The sequence below is a fragment of the Cynocephalus volans genome, chromosome 10, assembly GCF_027409185.1.
Source record: "Cynocephalus volans isolate mCynVol1 chromosome 10, mCynVol1.pri, whole genome shotgun sequence".
NCBI classification, from domain to species: Eukaryota; Metazoa; Chordata; class Mammalia; order Dermoptera; family Cynocephalidae; genus Cynocephalus; species Cynocephalus volans.
In genome coordinates this window covers 132,616,840-132,638,162 of record NC_084469.1, presented here as the reverse complement: position 1 = coordinate 132,638,162, position 21,323 = coordinate 132,616,840, and the positions used below count along the sequence as shown (strand labels likewise).

Below are 21,323 nucleotides of genomic sequence, written 5' to 3'. Positions count from 1 at the left end.
TTAAATTTTTATTATAAGTCAAAATTAAAAGGTATTTCATGTATTCTGACAGCAGGAGGATGCATTAGCACAACAGGCTTTTGAAGAGGCTCGGAGAAGGACACGTGAATTTGAAGATAGAGACAGGTCTCATCGGGAGGAAATGGAGGTGAGAGTTTCACAGCTGCTGGCAGTAACTGGTTAGTACTTTCCCCCAAACTCTCAGGCTGTGTTTGTGATGTTTGTGCATAATGTTTTTTAATAATTTAATTTTGTCTTTCATTTTTAAAAATTATACTATCTGACTTTGTGTTTATTAAATGTAATTGCTGTAAAGAAACTTATTCTAGTTTTAAAGTTGTATATGAATTCCTCATCTATTGGTCTTCATCAAAGTAATTTGTTATTACAAGGTATATTTTCTCTTAATTCATTTATCCAAATATCTTTTTTCTTAATTATTTTTCAGATTATTTGTAAAAATTACCTTATGTTAACAGAAATATTTCTAGAAGATTATTAAAACTTTTTGAGAGTAATATTTCCTTTTTCCTATGAATATTTGTCTTGATTTTGTAACAGTATAATTTTCAGTCATTTGTATATCTTTGCTAGAGAAAAATTTAATATTTTCAAACTACTCAAAGAATAGAATTAATACTTTTATTGTAAAGTAAAATACAGGTATGTAAATCTGCACAAAAGAAATATGTTGATTAATAAATTATTGTGAAGCTAACACCCTTATAACTACTATCCATGTCAAAAAATAAAACTTCTTTTTTTTTTTTTTTGTCATTTTTTCGTGACGGGCACTCAGCCAGTGAGTGCACTGGTCATTCCTATATAGGATCCGAACCCGCGGCGGGAGCGTCACCGCGCTCCCAGCGCAGCACTCTACCGAGTGCGCCACGGGCTCGGCCCAAAAAATAAAACTTCTGACAGCCACACCAACAGCCCCCTGCATGTGTACATCTAATCATGACCTTCTTACTCTGCTCAAAAGTAATCATTATCCTGATTTTATAGTGATTGCTTCCTTGTGTTTCTTTATATATGAGTTCAGTCTTAGGCACTGAAGTTTTCAGTCTTTCCCAGTTTTTAAATTTGATATATCTTTTAATTAACATGACGTTTAATTGTTTTCTACATAAAATTGCACCCTGCTTTAAGTAGACCTCAGTTATAAAAATTAGTATTTAAAGTATCATATCAGCTGGCCAGTTGGCTCACTTGGTTAGAGTGTGGTGCTGATAACATAAAGGTCAAGGGTTCTGATCCCTTACATTGGCCAGCTGTAAAAAAAAAAAAAAAATAAAGTTAGTAATTAATATTTAAAGTATATATAAATTGTTCAGGAATACAAATTCTGTAAAAGTATACTCTAACAAAACAAAAATAATTAAGATAAGAACTAATGTGTTATAAAACGAATGTTGTCAAATGTTAACATCTGTTGAGTACTTCAAGTTTATAAACTTAATATCAACAGGAACATTTCACAGAAGAAATAGGGGCCAGCCCGTGGCTCACTCGGGAGAGTACGGTGCTGATAACACCAAGGCCACATGTTCGGATCCTGTATAGGGATGGCTGGTTAGCTCACTGGGTGAGCATGGTGCTGACAACACCAAGTAAAGGGTTAAGATCCCCTTACCAGTCATCTTTAAAAAAAAAAAAAAAGAAATAGAAAGTTAGCACATGTTCATTTTGATAATCAAAAGGCATTAAAATATAATTATAGTGTATCAACCAAATAGAATAATTTCCAGACATTAAAAATTAACGTTATGTACCTAAGATAGTCAAATTCATAGAGACAGAAAGTAGGATAGTGGTTGCCAGGGAAATGGTGACTGGTTGTATAATTGGTATAGGGTTTCAGTTTTTCAAGATGAAAAGAGCTTTAGAGTTTAGTTGCACAACAGCGTGTGTGTTCTTAGCATTACTGAACTGTGCATTTAAAAATGGTTAAGTTGGTAAATTTTATCTCATGCATATTTTATCACAATTTAAAATTTTTGAAAGTTTTTTAAAGTCTGTGTTATAGAATATCTGTGGTTTTTTCCAAGCAGAAAATTATATGTACACTTTTTAGAAATTGACATAAAAGTGTGTGTATGTGTATACAAAGAATGGTTAAGAGCCCAGGCTCTAGAGCCAGACTTACGAGTCTGAATCTGACTCTGCCACTTGCTTTGTCACCTTGGAAAACTTATTGCTTTCTATGAAATGGGGGCAAAATTCATGTGTATCTCATAGGGTTTATTATGAGGATTAAGTCAGTAAATACATGCAAAAGCACTTTTAGAGTATGTGGGCACTGACTAGGTGCCAGCTGCTATTATTGTTGATATTATTTCCCATATGTCTATATACATCTAGATAGACAGACAGACAGACAGACAGACAGACAGACAGACAGAAATAAAGATACTTCAAGAAGTTCATGGAGGGCTGGCTGGTTAGCTCAGCTGGTTAGAGCGTGGTGCTGATAACACCAAGGTCCAGCGTTCTATCCCTGTACTAGCCAGCTGCAAAAAAAAAAAAACTTTTAAAAAAAGTTCATGGACAGATTTGTATAATTTTTTAATTTTATTTTTACATGAACTTTTTGATGTATGCTTTGTATATATATTTAAAATTTCCTGTTACTATGTATTTATTGAAAATAAATAAAAAACCAAGCCCATTCAGTTGTTAGTGTATAAAGTAAAATTCAGTATCTTTTAATAAATTAATTTATCTAATGGGCTGATAGCAACTGAGGATGCCCTCAAGAATACTTTTTAGCTAGGAGGAGAATACAGGAGAGATTCGAGGGTACTTCAGAAAGTTCATGGAAAAATGGAATTGAAAGATAATACAAATCTTTCCGTGAATTTTTTGAAGAACCCTCGTATATACGATATATTTGTTTTCTTTGAAGCTTTTATAATTCTCGTGATCAGACTTCCACACTACTTTCTTTCATTCTGTATCTGTAAATTTAGAAGTTTTAAAATGTATAATATGCATATATTATCTTACACTTCTTTTTTTTTTTTTAAAGATGACTGGTAAGGGGATCTTAACCCTTGACTTGGTGTTGTCAGCACCACGCTCAGCCATTGAGCTAACCGACCATCCCCATTTGGGATCCGAACCCAAGGCCTTAGTGTTATCAGCACCGCACTCTCCCGAGTGAGCCACGGGCCAGCCCTGTCTTACACTTCTGGACCTTTTTGCTCATGCTATTTGTTCCCTGATGTAGAATGTACTTTTCTATCCATTCATCAAGGCACAGCTTAAATGTTCTCAGGCCCTTCCGTAGTCTTCTTAATCATAATTAGCCCTAGTTTCCATAGCACTTCTTATTTCTAATATTATTGAACAGTAATTGAAACAATTATAAACACGTCTGTTCTCCACTTTATTTGATCCCATGAGATGGGGCCCCTGATTTTTGTATCCCCCACATTACCCACCGCAATATTTTGTATACTGTGTCCAGTTAAGTGGATGGATATTTTCAAAAAAACAGCTTCAATCCTGCCTGTCTGAAAACTAGGAATACAGGATAGCTTATAGGATAGTAAAAGTAGATAATACATATTAATGGTCTCTGGAAAGTTTTAAAATGTTTATAATTTGTTAGTTTATGTTAATTAGTTAAAGTAAGTAAGTAAGTAATGAACCCCAACTGTGTTGTGCTGGATTCTGCATTGGGGATTGGGAAATATATAGATGAAAATTCATGCCTTCTGTCCTTGAGCAACTATCAGTCTTGAGGGAAAAAGGTTGTGTAAACATAATTGCAGTGTACTTTTAACAGCCACTGAACATAATGGAGGCTCAGAAGGAGATCAGTGGCAGTGTAGAGAAAGGAGTACATAAGTTTGCCCTAGCTTGGGAGATTCACAGGAGAATACATTTGTAGGGATTTGAAGGAGGAGTGAGTTTGCCAGCTGGACAAGCTGGAGAAAGTATTCTGGGCAGAAGGGACAATACGCAAAGAGAGCTTACTCTCCATGTTAGAGAACATGGTTGGTCAGTCTTTTAGGAGCAAGCTAATATGGCCTTCAACAAATGTAAGAATAGTTCTCTGAAATGTGCTCTTCAGCTACATTATATTTGCGTAACTGTTTGGCAATTAATGGAACAATTATTTAGGAAGTTTTTGTGTGTATTTTGCTTTAAATGTAATTCTAGATTGACCAAGAATTGCCTGTTCTAAATTGTTAGTTTGATCTTTTTAACTTATAATGTTACTTGAAGAGCAACATTTTGGTGTGTGTTTATATGTGTATATGAACAGAAATATAGTCTGATAGAGGCATCAAATAATTTATTGCTCAGATTGTTTCCAGTTGGTTTTTTGTCAGCGATTGACCAAAAAAAGCATGGGCTTTGTTGTCAGCCCTAGTTACGATTCCTGCTCCATCCCTTGCCATCTCTGTTAAGCCCCTGTTTTTTCCTAGAAATTGTTGAGAGTTAATGGGAAAATGCTTGTAAAGTGCTTAGTATGGTTGGTGCTTGGTATGAGAATACCTACAGTAAGTAATAACTCCAAAGTACTTCTTTAGCATTAAAAGCTCTACAGCAGTACTGGTTCCAGTTAATTGAATTATCTGGCTTACAAGAACATCCTTTTAGTTCTGTAAAGTGTATCAGGGTGCTTTCCCTGCATTATGACCTAGAACATAGAGAAAACGGTTAAATTTTCATAAATGATTTAAGATCCTGTCATCCCTTATGGCAGTAATTTAAAACGTCAGTTCTTGTAGAAAACTGTCATGTAGAAAATTGGTCTGGAATCTGACTCTGGAGCATGCAACAGTCACATAGGAGAATCTGGGGTTTGTGTTGTTTTTGGCACTTTGCGTGTATATATATTATTTCTCACTTTTTTAATCCATAAAAAGTTTCTAATGTTAGCTTATTTTCTTGCAATTTACCTTTTTTTTCCTGAAAGGAGAACGTTGGAGAAACATGTTGTTTTTCTTCAATTCAAACATCTTTAGGAATTCAAACATCATAATCTAACGTTCTTACCACAGGTGATGAAACAGATTCTCAGAAAAATTGACTTACTGTCTTTCAAATAGTTGGTTAATGGAGAAAAAGTGAGGACTTAAGCCATAGTTTCCTAACCAGGAAGTCTCAACAAATACAACCTAGCACTGGGAAGCTAATTTCTACACCACCCGTAAAGATGATTAGGTTAGAAAAGAAAATCTGCCAGGAGAGGTAGAAACTGTTTTGCCTGGGAAAGAAAAGGCTGAGGCAGAAAAGAATAATAATGGTTCCAGTGGGTGGTCTTGATGCCTGACTGACTAGAGAAGAGGGCCAGGGAACAGTGGTAACTTGTGGGTGGCAGTAACCCAGCAAATGGTCCTTGGAAGCTTGAGACCTTGGCAGCACAGAGGCTTAGGGATGTCCGCTGCTGTTTGGATAACCTATGAGGCCTCTAGCCCTGCCATGCCAAACTTGTAAAGGTGGTGCTCGTGAGCATTTAACGAATGTGTAAGGTTAAGTTTCCTAACAGTGGGAAGCAGAACTCCAAGTGGTGGCCCAAGGGGTTTTGATTTTCACCAGTGTCTTTTAAGTTGAAATCAGTTATAAAACTACTTGGGCATATTTCTATTTCACCATCTGTAAAATTTAGAAAGTCTTTAATTCATCATTCATGGTAGCATTTTTTTTTTTTCTGATTTTTCTGGAAAAGCCTGTTTCAGTAGTGCGATATTTTCTTTACTTTTCAGAGGCAATGTCAGATTATCATTAGTTTGGCAAATGAAAAGGTATAGTGAAATGAAGAAACATTTTTTATTTTATTAACCTTGACCAAATACTGTTAAATCATTGGTATACAATAAAATGAGTTGCAAATGATGTGGAATGCTGCATATGTTACCCTGTGGGGTTTTTTTTTAAAGGGATGTATTTGCTTAAGTGTGTACATTTGCTCTCTAGTAGTGTATGTAAGAAACTGGAGCCTGTGGAGGGGGAACCAGGTATCTCGAGAGGCAAAAGGGGGGGTATTAGTTTTCACTGTGTGTCATTTGTATCTCACAGATTTTGTATCACATGCATCTATTACCTATTTAGGAAATAAAGAAAATTTGCTTTTAGTATTAACACAGAATAATGAAAACAGAAGATTCTAGAACTTGACATCTGTAATCTCTGGCATATAGGACCTTTTTAAAAATGTTAAATCCTTCCTTCATTTGAAATTTTATACAGCACCCCCAATGTATGAAATAGGTAAAAGGGGCACTACTCTGGGCAAAGCAGGGGTAGGAATTATTCTCATCTCACTCTGGGGTCCCTGAGGTATTTTCAGGGAACACGGTAGGTGGCAGAACATATCTTGAAGACCTTTGATGTAGTAGAATGAACACAAAGTTTGCCCTGGGTTCTCTCCACCCCGTTTCCCACCACCTTTCTGACCTTTTTTTTTCCCCCCACCTGCTCTGGTTTTGCATCTAAATCCACTACTTGTTGGCAGGAGACATTGGGAAAATTGCTTATCTTCTTTGAGCCTCATCTGTAAAACTTACCTCACAGGCTGCTGCCTCAGTGGAAGCTAGCTTCTTTACCCCCCACCCCCCACCCCTTCTATGCACTTGGCTCACAACATATTTGGAGTGACAGTAAAACAGTAAAAGGAAGCATATCCTAACTTTAGACTGTGAAAGTCAAAGACTGTTTTTCCAAGCCATTTTAGATTCTGGTATTTTTTGTTTGGTTGGTTGGTTAGTTTGTTGGTTTAGTTTGGTTTTTTGAAAAAACCAGTAAAGGATTTTGGACTTTTCTTGGCTTTGTTGGAGGCAGAGCTAGCACTTACCCTGGGAGTTGAGTAGTGACTGGGAAGAGCACAAGTAGAACTTCCTGTATTCTGATAATGTTATAATTCTTGATCTGGGTGCTACTTATGTTGGTGTGTTCGCTTTATGAAAATTCACTGAGCTATATGCTTTACAATTTGGGCCCTCTTCTGTACTTTAATAAAAAGAAGACTTTCTTTCTTTATTTGTTTGTTTATTTTTAAAAAGATGACCGGTAAGGAGATCTTAACCCTTGACTTGGTGTTGTCAGCACCACGCTCCCCCAAGTGAATTCTAACTGGCCATCCCTATGTAGGGATCCGAACCCATAGCCTTGGTGTTATCAGCCCACACTCTCCCAAGTGAGCCACGGGGCCGGCCCTAAAAAGAAGACTTTAAAGAAGAAAAATAATCACAGACATTACCTATGTGAAATGCTCCCCATTGTATCTATTGCCACATAGAAGTAACTTGGTGCCTTTTCTCAGAGTCCTTTCTCAATTTGAAAAGTTTGATGTGTTTCCCATGGCAGTTCTCTTCAGGATACACATCTCTATAATTGTAATTCAAATGTCTTACTTTTGTAAAGGAAGGTTGAGGTTAATAAGGGACAGACTTAGTGAGTGCTCAAATCATAGATGAATTGGAGAGATACCATTGTCATCTGTTTGATAGCAGCTTGTATATACTATCTCTGTTTCTAGAGATTACATTCAACTTGATTGGCCTCTTAACCTAAAACTGTAATATAGCACTTCACTCTTGGCTCTTAGTTCAGCTGCAAGGTGACAGGGTGCTAAAAGAGATTTCTCCATCATTATCGAGAAAATGCTTTAATTTGGTTAGATTATAAAATATCAGCAAATAAATGGTTGTCTTAATGTCAGAGAATGAACAAATAATTATTGCTTATTCTACTATAGGCAGTTTTAATACAATTCAGGAAATCATAGATTTTTTTTTTTCTTTAAAGATGACTGGTAAGGGGATCTTAACCCTTGACCTGGTGTTGTCAGCACCATGCTCACCCAGTGAGCAACCGGCCATCCCTATATGGGATCCGAACCCGTGGCCTTGGTGTTATCAGCACCACACTCTCCCGAGTGAGCCACGGGCCGGCCCGAGGAAATCATAGAATTTTATGTGGAAACTATTTGGAAATAAAAACAGGCAAAAGGCTTTATTATATTTGTGTTTTGCATGGTTTTGGATCTTTCGATTCTGTGTGGTCCAAGAAAAAAATCTCTTTCTCTGTTTATTTTAAATTTTCAATGACTTCAGTTTTCAAATCATTTAACTCTACTAATATTCATTCTTGTGTAACGACAAATCAACATTTGAATATGTCTATACTGTGCCTTCTTGGGATGGGTTTTGGGTAAGTGCAGTAGATGAGAGTAAACTGGGAATACAAACAGACTGAGAATGAGAATTGGAAGAGGAGCAATGAGGGAGGAAGAGGATAGTAGATCTGACTTTTTTTTTTTTTTTTTTTTTAAGATGACCGGTAAGGGGATCTTAACCCTTGGCTTGGTGTTGTCAGCACCATGTTCAACCAGTGAGCTAACCGGCCATCCCTATATAGGATCCGAACCCGCAGTCTTGGTGTTATCAGCACCGCACTCTCCTGAGTGAGCCACGGGCTGGCCCTAGATCTGACTTCTTCAATACTAAGAGAAGAAGAAAGTTTTGGTTTGCCCTCTGTCATAGGATCTAGAGACTATTAAGATTTATTTGCGGGGACAGGAGAGCTGGCTGGTTAGCTCATTGGGTAGAGTGTGGTGCTGATAACACCAAGAACAAGGGTTCTGGTTCCTGTATTGGCCACCAACCAAAAAAAAAAAAGATTTTTAAAAAAATCTTGGTTATTTTGTAAAAATTACTATATTTGTAGGATGCATTTTTTTTTAACATTTGAAAAGTAGTTCATAAAGGTAAATTGGGAAGTGTCTTAGTCCATTTCTGTTGCTTATAACAAAATAGACGGAACTGGATGATTTATAAAGAAAACCAAATATATTTCTTACAGTTTCTGAGGCTGGGAAGTCCAAAGTTCAAGGAACACATCTGACGAGAGACTTGGTGGTAGTGACAGTGATGGCAGAATATCACATTGCAAAAGTGGTGGAGCAGAGAGAAAAAACAGACTTCTCTCTCTTCTTTTAAAGACCTCAGAACCACGCCCCTGTCATACACTTTTAATCCATTCGTTACAGCATCACCTCTTCAAGGCCCCACCTTTCAATTACCATAATAGAATTTCCCACCCTCAACAATTACAGTGGGAATTAAGCTTCTAATATACAGACTTTGGGGGACACAATTCAATAAACTTACAGCAGGAAATAATGAACAGCTTTGCTGTAATAACAATAAAATAAGTGCTTACTATATGCCAGGCAGTATACATTATAATTTTTGCTTTACATAGGATTTTTTTTTGTTGTTGTTGTTGGCTGGCCGGTACATGGATCAAACCCTGGACTTCAGTTATCAGCACGTGCTCTAACCATCTGAGCTAACAGTCAGCCCTACATATATGACTGTTAAGTGCTGTTATGAAGTGTATCTTTAGTTTGAGGCTGAAAAGAGGATAAGAAACTTGCCTAAGTTTACGTAGCCAAAGTGGTAGAGCCAACCTGATCCAAGTCCAATAGTGTAGATTATTTCCACTATTTCTTTTATTTCAAAATGTTACTTTATATTTAAAGTAGGCAGCTTTATAAGAACTATATTTTTTGACATGCCTGTTGGACCAGCTCCTTTAGTCTACTTATCTCGCAAGTGTTTATAATTGTGTGCTGACACCCCCACACACGGTTTTTTTAACCTTTTAATGAGTTAGAAAGTTAGAAAATTCATTCCTTTCTCTCATGTTAGGACTTAAAATTTCTGCCTTGTGTCTCCTCAAGGCTTAGCAATAGGGGGAAATAGCAATAAACAAGGAGGCTGACATTAGTGCTGATTGTAAGTTAAAGGTTCATCTTTTCCAGAGATCTGGGTTTGTGTTCTGACTCTGCCTCCTCTTGGAAATCACTTTAGACCTTCTCCGTCTCAGGCTTATCTTCTGTACAATGAAAGTTGAACCAGATCTCTGAAGTAGTTTGCCATTCTAAAATTCTATAATACTATGTTCTGACTTTTAGCCAAGTAGCAAACATAAAGTGTATAGCACAGTATCTGGACATAGTATACAGTCAATAAATTGTACCTATTTTTAATTATTAGGCCATTTCTTCTCATGAAGAGTTTTTAGCAATTATTTTGATGATCTTAAAGAATGGAGGTCGACCAAGAAGTTTTATTTATTTGGATACCCTTGCTCTTGGCTATTTCTGCACATTTCTGACCAGTAGAGAATACTCCAGGTGCTAGTGATTGTGCTTTGTCTCTCGTTTGGAGTCATCTCATGACTGCCTTCTAGAAACAGGATTTGCCATGTTTTGGGGTGATAATATACTGAAAGAAGAAAACAGGAGCAACTGTGGTGGTAAGACGTCTGTAGTAAAATGTCTAGATTAATTATTTATAAATATTAAAAACAGATTCATGTTCTGAAGTCAGGCTCTTTCAGTGGATGTCTCCTTTATATTAAAACCCTATTCTGAAATAATTAAAGGTTATAATCAAGGGCCCATGTGGATTGACTGAAGTGAAAGAAACTAGAAATTATGGACATTATGCTTTTAGGATGATGGCATTCAGAGAGTTTCTTTGCCATCGTCTAGTCTAGCTTGTTACCCATAGAGGAATTCCTTCTAAAACATCTAGCCTCCATTAGAAAACTGCCACAGTAGGAAGCACTGCTTCCCAAAGCAGCTCATCCAGTTGTTGAATTCCAGTTCCATGGAAGCTATTTCACTGAACCTAAATCTGTTTCTATATTTGTTTTCTTCACAACAGCCCATACATTTTCCCTTCTAGCATTAAATTTCCTCCCAGTCTCCCAGCTCTCTCATTCTTCCCTTGTCTCCTCTCATTCATATTGTCAGACTTCCCTTCCTCTTTTTTTTGTTTCTACTTTTGACTCCCCTTCACATTGTCTTCCCTTACATCTTCCTCAGTTCCTTCACAATGTAAATAGAGATTAAAACCACAAATACATAGCAAAATGACTTTTTTACTCCTATTCTCCATGCTTTAACCAAAAATTTATTTTAAACAAATAAATTTATGGCTATTTCTACACAGCCATGACCAGAAGGGGAAACCCCCCAAGTGCTTGTGAATGTTCTTTGTCATCCATTTGGAGTCATTCCCATTATTAAATAATTATTTTATTTAATTTAAATAATTTAATTATTAAATTAAAATAATTATTAAAATAATTTGAAACTTACTCTTATCCCAAGACACAAGCTGAAATATTCTTTTCACAAAGTATTATTGGTAGGTTAGTAGTGATTTATAAATATATAATTAGGATTGATTTTTCTCAGTGTTTCTTCATTGCTCAGCCCCTTTCTAACCTTCATTGACTGAAACCAGATGCTTATATCACCATCTCTGATTTTGCAGAATTGATCTGTCTTTATACTACACTTAGCATTGATTGTGTGGAACATAAATTGTTTTTCTGATGCATTTGCATCCCATAGCACTTGCAATCTGTGACCATGCAGCATAACTTTAACCTATTTAACTAAGATGAATGTGTTAAAATTTAGTCATTGTGCAGTCTGCTAACAAAAATAGTTAAAATCTGCTGGAGAAATATATCAAAATTTATAAGAAAGATTAAAGAAGTTAGAGTTGGGTTTTATTTGATTTGTTCAAAAGTGAACAAGGCAGCTGTCATTTTTGCCTAAATAACATAACCCTTTTCAGAAATGATGACATAGCTGGAGCTTTTGACTAAACTTGGTCTTACAGTAAAGCATGACTTGTTTTCTTGAAGGTCAAGGATGTTCTCTCTAACAAGTGTTTTATTTTATTTTTATTTATTTATTTTTGCACTGGCCAGTCCAGGGATCCAAACCCTTGACCTTGGTATTATAACACCGTGCTCTAAGCAACTGAGCTAACCAGCTAGCCCTAACAACTGTTTTAGATCTTAAGAATTGAAATCAGAATGTGAGTTTTGGTTAGGTATGTTTCCAAAAACTGACATAGACAATGGAGAATCAGTTGGTGCTATTAATACACAATCTCATTTAGCTAAAAATATTGTACAGGTAATTGAAGTTAGTCCCAACAGCTGGCATATAACAGATGTGGCTAAAAACAAGAACATCCAGTAAAACATGATGGTGGCTTGCACTAGAGAGAGAGTGGTAGAGGTAGTCAAAAGTGGTCAGATTCAGGACATACTTTAAGGTAGAGCTGTCAGAATTCGCTGTTGAGTGTGAGAGAAATATGTTAAGAGTGACCTCAAGAGTTTTTGCCCAACCACAGGTAAAAGGAAGTTGCCAGGATCTAACATAGGAAAACTGTTAGTGTAGGAACAGTTTTGGGTACAAACAGATGTTTGTACTTGGCTAACATTTGGAGACACTAAAGAAAGCTGATTAGAATTTGTGAGAGACTGAAATAAAATGTTGCATGTGAACTAAAGGGGCAGGGCACTATATTATATAAAAACTTTATATTAGAGAGTGTCATATACAATATGTTAGTTGGTAGATGGCTCTCTATTAAGTAACTTGCCATAGATAAAGTAGGAATGTTTTTTCTAACTTGAATCTTGAAATCCTCAGTGTTTATAATTGTCAAGCCTCTTAACTGGTAAATAGTGTTATGAAGTTACTTCTGGGTATATAGGTGCACCAACTACCCCAATTTTATATTTCTGTTTTTATTCATGAAACAATATTTTATCCATAGTAATCCTGGATTTTATTTCTTGAGGTGTAGAGATTTTTAGTTAAAGCTCAGTTGACAGAGATGGAATTTATTACTACATTTTCCAGTTATAATTAGTAGACCATACACTACTTCTCAGCAACTCAGTTTCTTTATCTATAAAATGGAGATGAATAATAGCATCTATGTCATAGGCTGTCAGAAGGAATTAAATTAGTTTATTCATTGAGAGTGGTTAGAACATTGCCTAGCATTTAAATGTCAATAAATGCTCAATAAATGACAGCTATTAGTGAGAAGAAAAGTTTGCTTCTAAGGTGACTGGCTAATGTGTTAAACCATCTGGTTCCAAAACTGTAAACATAGATTTATTGTTCTTTTATACGTAGTACATATTTATGATAATGTTCTTTTGAATATAAAATGATTTTTAAGGAAACTTAAGTAAATTATGTCATACATAATTTTTTTGCCTGTTATGTGAAGGTATTGGTTGAAAAGTTTTTTGGTTGAACTTTTCTCATGTGCTACTGTGTCTTATATTTTATCTATACCTAACATTTTGATTTTCAAAACACTTTTTGACTCCAAATTATGATTTTGTCATTGCAGGCAAGAAGACAAGACCCTAGTCCTGGTTCCAATTTAGGTGGTGGCGATGACCTCAAACTTCGTTAATTAGTAGCACAGCAGATGTGCCGCCCATCTTTACCTACATATTGTTTCTAATTGCCAGAAATAATTGATTAAAAGACCAGAAACTGTGATAACTGGAGGTACTACGTACGGTCTATTTTTCAACCTTAGGCAGTAACAGACATCACAAACTGCCATGGTTTTGCACTATAATACCTGCATTTCTAATTTTTTAAGCATGTAGCCAGTAATAATTTGAAATTTTTTTCTATGCAAGCTTACCTTGTTGGCATTACTTTAGTGAGTTGAAACTATCCACTTGTAAAGCTCTTTTTTCCTCCATTTTAATTTAAAAGTTCATGTCTTTTAGAAACCCATCAAGAAATTGAAATTTATATCAGAGGGTTTTCTCTAATCAGTTGCTCTGATTTATTTTTGTACTTTTAGATGTGTTGGTTATACACTTCATTTTAGATAAGCATTCTTGTTTTGTTTTCCTGTTTCCTTTTGTGTTTTAATAGTCTGCAGCATTTTAAAACTGCTGCTGATGTTTGCATTATTTACAGACTAAAAACCTAGTAGCATAGAGCTGTCTACCACAGCCTTCTAACAAAGTTTACAGTTGTTAAAGTTGCAGTATCCTTTTAAATGTTAATAGTCAGCACTCTTTTCTTTTTAAACATAAAAATTTTTAATTGGTATTAACTGTAACCTGCCCCAGATCAGTTTTAGATTCTGTTCTGTAATCATGAGTTTGGGTGAAGATATTCACCATAGATGATAATCTTCTACTGAAATGCCTAAAGAAGTCACAAGCTGGCTTCTGTTTTATTCAGGGATTTTTTTAAAAAGTCAATCAGAAAAGGGATACTGGAGCTTCTTCATGTATGTAACAGCATATTAAACTGGAGACAGTGATGAATCAGCTACAAAGGTAATATTGTATTAAAATCATGTTTAAGATAGCTGCTTTTATGTGTATTTTATATTGCATGCTTTTGTAAAAACAATGCTAGGTGATGAAAGATTAGTCTTAGAGAAAATGTTCATCTGTGCAGAGGATACATTTTCTTCCATTAATTATTCTGGAAAAAGCATTCTCAGTTAAATATAGTATTTTGCAAAAGGACTGTTACTAGAACCTTTTGGGATGAATTAGTGTAAGAATATTTTTTAAATAGGCTTACTGTCAAATTGAGTGCAAGTTTTTTTTTTTTTTTTAATACAAAACTGGAAAAAAGTGCTAAGTCATTTGGCACCTCTTTAGAAATATTTTTCATGGTCATATTCATTAAATGTTAGTACATTTCTGAATTTTTGCAAAAATGTATTTTATCATAATAGAATGGCATTATTTTAAAGAGTTTGAAAAACTGACACAGTCAATTCAGAAAATGAACTGAAGTCTGAATAAGGTCATTGCATTTAAAAAGCATATAACTATACTTGATTAATGAGGGATGTGTGGCTTTCATTGTATATAGGTCTTATAATTCATAAACAGATATCCTGTATCTCAGAATAAAAATGTTTGTTATATGTTTGAAGTCATGCATGGTAAGGAGTGTGTTTAAATTGTTATAAACAATAATGCATCATAAAAGACCATGCTGATCTTGTGTAAGTAAGTACTATGAATGAATTTGGTTGGTATTTGGTGTTGTGCAGCTCACATGTTTACACACTTGGTGCCCTAATTTCCTCTGAGGGAATCGCCTTTTAAGTGATCCTTACAGTGGTGTTTTAAGGTTACTTTATCACAGAACTCCTTGGTTTTTGACTTCTGCACTTAATTTTTTTTTTTTTAAATAACATGATGATGGTACATTTTTCTCTATTGCTTCTAGCTAAGGGCTTTTAGTTCACCAGTAAATAAGATCAGATGTTATTAAATGTCCCTGTTTGCCATCCTTCTGTAAATACTGAATTTTTCCTGTCTTTTAGCACTGTGTTGCTTCTGTCTGTCTTAATGCTGGCATTAAGATCATGAGCCCTTTTTCACCAATAGTGCAGGCTTTGAAAACTACTTTTATTAAGTTATTGATGCAATTTGATATTTTACCATAATCTGTATTTAAACAAAATTACATCATTGCATCATCTTTTCTAAATTCGTCTCCATGAAAACTTGCCTTAAGCTACCAGATTGTTTTTGCCACCATTAGCCATACTGTGTGTTTGTATGTTTCATTTACTTTCACAATAAACTTCTGTGTAGTGAAAACAGGGTCTTGGCTATTTATTGATATAATCCAACAATTTTTGTTCTAGTATTAGTTATGACATGAAAATTGATTTCCTTGTTTCTGAACTGTACTTTGATCTTGCTTTTTACTGTATTAAAAAAAAAGAAAGCAACAACAGTGGCATCTAGTGGTCATTTCTGCTAATTCCAGAGAAGACAATAAGCCTATTTACTTTAAATGTATATATCACAAGGTGTACCAATTTCCCAATGTATATTATGGTTTTTTAAAAACCCGGTCTGATTTTTAAATTACTAAAATTACATATCCAAATTAGTACCATCTTTCAAGTAAGTTGTTTTAGGAATATGTACTTAACCTTGATTATAATATCAGACATTTTTAGGACTTCTTGCATTTTCCCACACCAGAACACCAAGCCCTTTCCTTTAGAAGTATGCCTTAAGCTTGATTCATAATGAACTATTTTATGTATTCACCCCCAGACTTAACTGCAGATGACAAAAATGCCTTTAAATGCTGAATTGACACCATTTAGGAAAATTTCAAAGACTAGGATTCATACACTAAAGGTTAATTTTTAAAATTGAGCAGTAACAGAATGGTTTTAGTAAGTATCTCACTTCTAGAAATAGATATTTGGGTATGCAAGTTCTGGGTGGCTTAGTGAAAAATATCTTACTTGAGGGCCCAGCCCATGGCTCACTTGGGAGAGTGTGGTGCTGGTGGCAGCAGGGCCACGGGTTCGGATCCTATGTAGGGATGGCCGGTTGGCTCACTTGGGAGAGCGTGGTGCTGGCACATAAAGTAAGGGTTGGGATCCCCTTACTGGTCATCTTAAAAAAAAAAAATCTTACTTGATCTATGCCTCCTTTGACAATGAGGAACTTTTCAAGCTTTATAAGCCATTGTATTATTATCCATTGCTGTATAACACATTACCCCAAAACTTAGCAGCATAACACAATAAACACTTATTAATCTCACAGTTTTCTGTGGGTCAGAAATCTCAAAGTAGCTAAGCTCGGTGGTTCTGGAACAGAGTCTCTTCTCAGGTTAGAGTCAGCCTGGACTACAGTCATCTCAAAGCCTGACTTTGTATGAAGGTCCCCTTCCAAGCCCACTAACATAGTGGTTTACTTGCCTGAGTTGTTTGTAGCCTGTTAGATGAAAGGCCTTGATTCCTTGGTACATGATGGACAAAGACCTCCTTCTGTTCCTTGTCACATCGGTCTCTCCATAGGGCAGCTCACAGCATGCCAGGTGGCTTCCCCCAAAGCAAGTGATGTAAGAGAGTTACATGCCCAAGATGAAAGCTGCAGTCTTTATTTTAATAAACTAATCTTTGGTTGCCATATGCTTTGGAGTCACTGAGTCTGGTTCATACTCAAAGGGAGGAGTATTAAGCTTCATCTCTTGAAGGGAGGGATCTCAATTTGTGGACGTATTTTTAAAACCACCGTAGCTATATTACCATATATATAAAACTAAGTACTTATAAGACAACTTTCTTGTTTTAATCTTTCAAACATTCTTTAAAGGTAAGGATTCAGTCTTTTACAGGCAGATTTCAAGGCATGATTCTCCCTAGATAGCATCAGTTCCTTTTGTTGCATCACCATGATATATACATATATGGCATTTCAAAAATATTTCAAGGCTAAAGAAGTTAGAGTTGTAGGGTGAGATCATGGGTGGAAATGGCAGGAAAAATTTCTACAGGAAAAATTCAGATCGTATATATTGGCTTACATCAATATTAAGATTGTAAGTGGGTAAAGGATATAGATCATACAACCAGAAGGAAAAATAATTTTTTTTTTAAAGGTGACCAGTAAGGGTATCTTAACCCTTGACTTGGTGTTGTCAGCACCACGCTCTCCCAAGGGAGCTGACCAGCCCTCCCTATATAGGGATCCGAACCCGTGGCCTTGGTGTTATCAGCACCACACTCTTCTCAAGTGAGCCACGGGCTGGCCCAAAATAATTTTTTTTTAATGAAAAATGTTTAGACTTTATTACTGTTTTTGTTTAGTTTTCCTTTTTAAGGTGAAAACATCCAAGTTGGATATGTTTTTTTAAAAGGAAAAAAAAGATTAAAATAAATTATTATTTACCGCTTAGGGTCATTTATGAGAAAAATGTGTATCCATTGCCCAAAATAGACCTGTTATCTGCCCTCAGGGACCGGACCCTACAGTAGCCCCAGAACCTGCCAAAAGCAGTAACAATGTTTAAGTTATATTGGAAGTACTGGCTATTACAGTGCATCTCTCTCGGTCTGGATGGTTAAAAAAGGCTTCCCTGATGTGGGAAAATAGCCTAAATGATTCATTTTCAAGAATAGCTTAACAAGGGTTGCTTGACTAACTTGTAGTGTGATAACCCCTGAAAGTACACTTTTCCTAGGGTGACTTCTCATGGTAGTTATTGGCTAGTACCTTGTTCTTTTTTACTTCCTGATTCTTCCTCCTCAGGACTTCTGGTAGGCCTTTTTTGCGGGCTTGTCCTGAGCCCACTTCTTCCCACCAGAGGGAAGGGAACAATAAATGCCTTATAAGGAAGTAATAAAACTTAGGCAAGGTTCTGGAAGATTGTGCACCCCATAGCACTCAGCCAATGAGGAACTGGGGGAGGGGCTTGGCACACTAGGGAATAAATTGCTTGGTGTAACTGTTTCGGGTGTGCCTTATTCACCCAATCTTGCAAGACTGCCATTAAAGTCTTGCTTCACCGTACCTTGTGTCTCCATTTCCATCCTTTGGCATTGGACGGGTAAGGACATTTCTCACAGCCGAGGAGACTTGCACTGAGATCTGAAGGATGGCAGACGTTATAACAGCCAGAGGAGGTATTGCAAGTATTGCATACAGCCACGCAAGAGCTTGGCAAGTTTGAGAAACTGAGCAGCTGACTATGACTGGAATACAGAATGGAGGGAGTTGCAGCAGTGAGATCAAACTGAAAGGGTTCAGAGAGGCCAGGGTGAGAGTCACAAGCAGTGTTGGACTGGCTTTTCCAGCCATGTTAAAACATTTGGACCATTCCTAAAGGTGAACAGAAAGCCACTGAGCTTGATGGAGTGGGTGCTTGAGAAACTCATTTTGGTTGATTGGAGAGAACAAGACTGGAAGAAACTTGTTCCCACTGATTATATGGTAACCTGATAGGGAGGTTAAGGGTGGCCTGGTGGGCATAGAGACATTTCAGAGCTGAGAAAAAAATTGGGGAGGCATAATTGACAATTTTCCTAGTGTTCTTTGTAAAGCCTTTCCGAAGAGGTTCCCCAGTCCACTATTTTCCAATACCGTTGGCCCCATCCCTGATTTACTGGACACACTTACCTTTCATTCCTGCTTTCAAACTGGCTTTTCTTTTTTTCTTTTTCTTTTCTTTTTTTTGATCTTTCGCAAATACAACCAGTAGTCACCATGGTACTAAAATTCTGTTTTCCAAGTTCTTAACCTAGGACTTCAAGCTTGTTGCATTTCCTGCCTTCCAAGTTGTCACATGTCACAGTTTTACCAGAAGGATTGTCATCCAGCCACTTTCCTGAGTGACACCACCATCCATCCAGCTACCAAAGTGGGAAAACTTTGTCCTTATTCTTGGCTTCCATTCTCATCTCCCACATCCATTCTGTAAATCCTGCCAGTGGATTCTGTAAATTCTCTGTCACTATTAGATTCTTTTTTTTTTTTTAAGTTTTTAGTTACACCCAAAGCCAGACACTCTTCTTCTAAGAGCAAACCTCTTAAAAAAAAAATCTGTGAGGTAGGTGTGATCATTTTACAGATCAGGAAACTAAGGCCTGAAGAAGTTAAGTACTTGCCCAAGGCATGAAGCTATTGTGACAAAACTGGGATTCAAATTCTCAGTCCATGAGCTTAACCACTATGCTGTGATCTGAGGCTGGCCCTGTAGGTCTGGCTTGTACTGCTGCCATGGCTACCTGTCCTCCCTGAATACACTCATGATTAGCTACTTAATATCTCTGAACATCCCATCCTCAGTTTGGGGAAATGGCTGTTGCTGACTTTCTCCCTAGTTGGCCTACTCCCTTGAGGTACTTTCTGCTTCTGCTCAGTGTACTAGGCTCTGCGCTCTGGCCTCTTTCTAGTACCACCATCCCAAAGTTGTCACTCCCACCTGTAACAGCGAGGTGGATCACATTTAAATGAGCAAAGATAAACTTTCGTTGTTGACTGACATTGTTCACAGAAACCTATCTGCCTATTATCCCAACAGGGAGTTTCTTAGAGGCCTCCCCAATCTTGTTATTCCAGTTTTTTGGGAGATTTCAACTAAAAATCCTTTTCATGTTTGTTATCCAGAGTGATGTGGCTTTCCATCTTGCCTCTCCCACAACCCCACCAGGCATACCACACCCCAATTCAGGCCCCACCCCACTTTCTCCACCAGAAATAAGCCTCTACAACTGTTTTTTAAACAGAAGGACCATTCCCTAGTCTGGTTGGATTTTAGTTTAATTCAGACACTTTGAATTTACCAAGTTTACTCCTCACCAACCTTAGGACTTTTTCCCAGGTTCCCTTCCCAAACTATCTAGCCCAGCTGCCCAACTAACATTTTTTAGACACATCTTTAATGCCTGACATGGTAAGTAAGGGTTTTCAAAGAACAAAATTACAACAAATTTAGAGATCTCAATTGGCTTTATTGCAATTCTAGAATTGGGCAATATGTTACTCCATAAACTAGAATAAGTGTTCCCGTGAGCCAAGCAGAGGAGATTGGTTTCATAAACAGAAAAAGACTGAAGAAAGCAGATACAAAGAACAAAAAGTGGATTGGTCATTTCAAAGTTTTTTTCCTTGTAAGGTGGGCACAGGAAGACCGAATAGAAAAATAACATCAGGTTATGTCAAGCTATAGCTCTTGTGGAAGGATTAAAGCAGACCAAACTTCGTTATCATACCTATTGAAAATTTAAACTGGCCTCTTTGGGAAATTGGCTTTCTCCTGACTTCTTGGAAGGTCAGACCTGGAACTTAAGGGTGACTCCATTTTGATTATTAGTCTGGTCTTTTGCGACCTAGTACAGGAACTTATTCCAAAACAATGGACTCATTATTCTTATTTAGTAGGGTAATTGTCTCCCTGATCCCTGCCCCCGTGTTAGGTATTTTTGACAATTTTTTATCTTTCCAGAGATGTTCTCCTTTTTTGGTATGGCCAATGTTTCTTTTTTGTTTTTACAGAGAAAGAAAGAGGTCATGCTATGCACACTTCTGCACTTGGCTTTTTTCTCGGAGCTCCTTCTACATCAGCTATAGAGACATACTTCATTTTTTAAACGTATCTTCTCAAACATCAGTTTATTTAGCCACTTGCCTACTGGACACGTCAATGACCCAGTTCTGTTGTTTTGACATATGATGCTGCAATGCACATCCTTCTCCATGCGACTTCAAATTTTATTTATTTATAATAGATCTGCAACGTAACCAGCACCACTTTAGACAAGCCCAAGTACAAAATGGCACCGCCCATCTTCTCCCCTCCCCTCCCCTCCCCCTTCCCTTTACAAGAAGCCTCCTGACTTAAACAGAAACCCCTTTTGCTTCCACAAGAACGCAGTTCTCCACCCCATCCACATTAGCATAATGACCCACCTTGATGGTATCATCCAGCTCTTGGCGCCAACATACCAATATAAGCTCTACCACCTCCACACCTGGTGCAGTCCCCTTTCCAGGGCAGCCCTGGGCTGTCTGCTACTTTGAGCACAGCCCAGCAGATTTTCTTTCTTTAATAAAGCTTGAACGGTACCTGCCATCTCGGCTCACTTTCTTTCAATTTATTTATTTATTTTTTCTTTCTTTCTTTTCTTTTTTCTATGACCAATAAGGGGATCTTTTTTTTT

General features: G+C 36.8%; 1 protein-coding gene across 2 annotated transcripts in view; it reads left to right on the top strand.

Moving 5' to 3' along the window:
* The window catches only part of CBFB (core-binding factor subunit beta), a 54,636-nt gene extending 39,129 nt beyond the window's left edge, over positions 1–15,507 (top strand). Inside the window, exons 5-6 of one of the 2 annotated variants that reach the window (XM_063112257.1) lie at positions 53–148; positions 13,206–15,507. In XM_063112257.1, the coding sequence (XP_062968327.1) occupies positions 53–148; positions 13,206–13,271 (162 nt within the window). In that variant the 3' untranslated portion in view covers positions 13,272–15,507. Of the gene's footprint in view, positions 1–52; positions 180–13,205 lie in introns of both variants that reach the window. The other variant, XM_063112258.1, reaches the window with a different exon arrangement.
* The last annotated feature ends 5,816 nt before the right edge of the window (positions 15,508–21,323 follow it).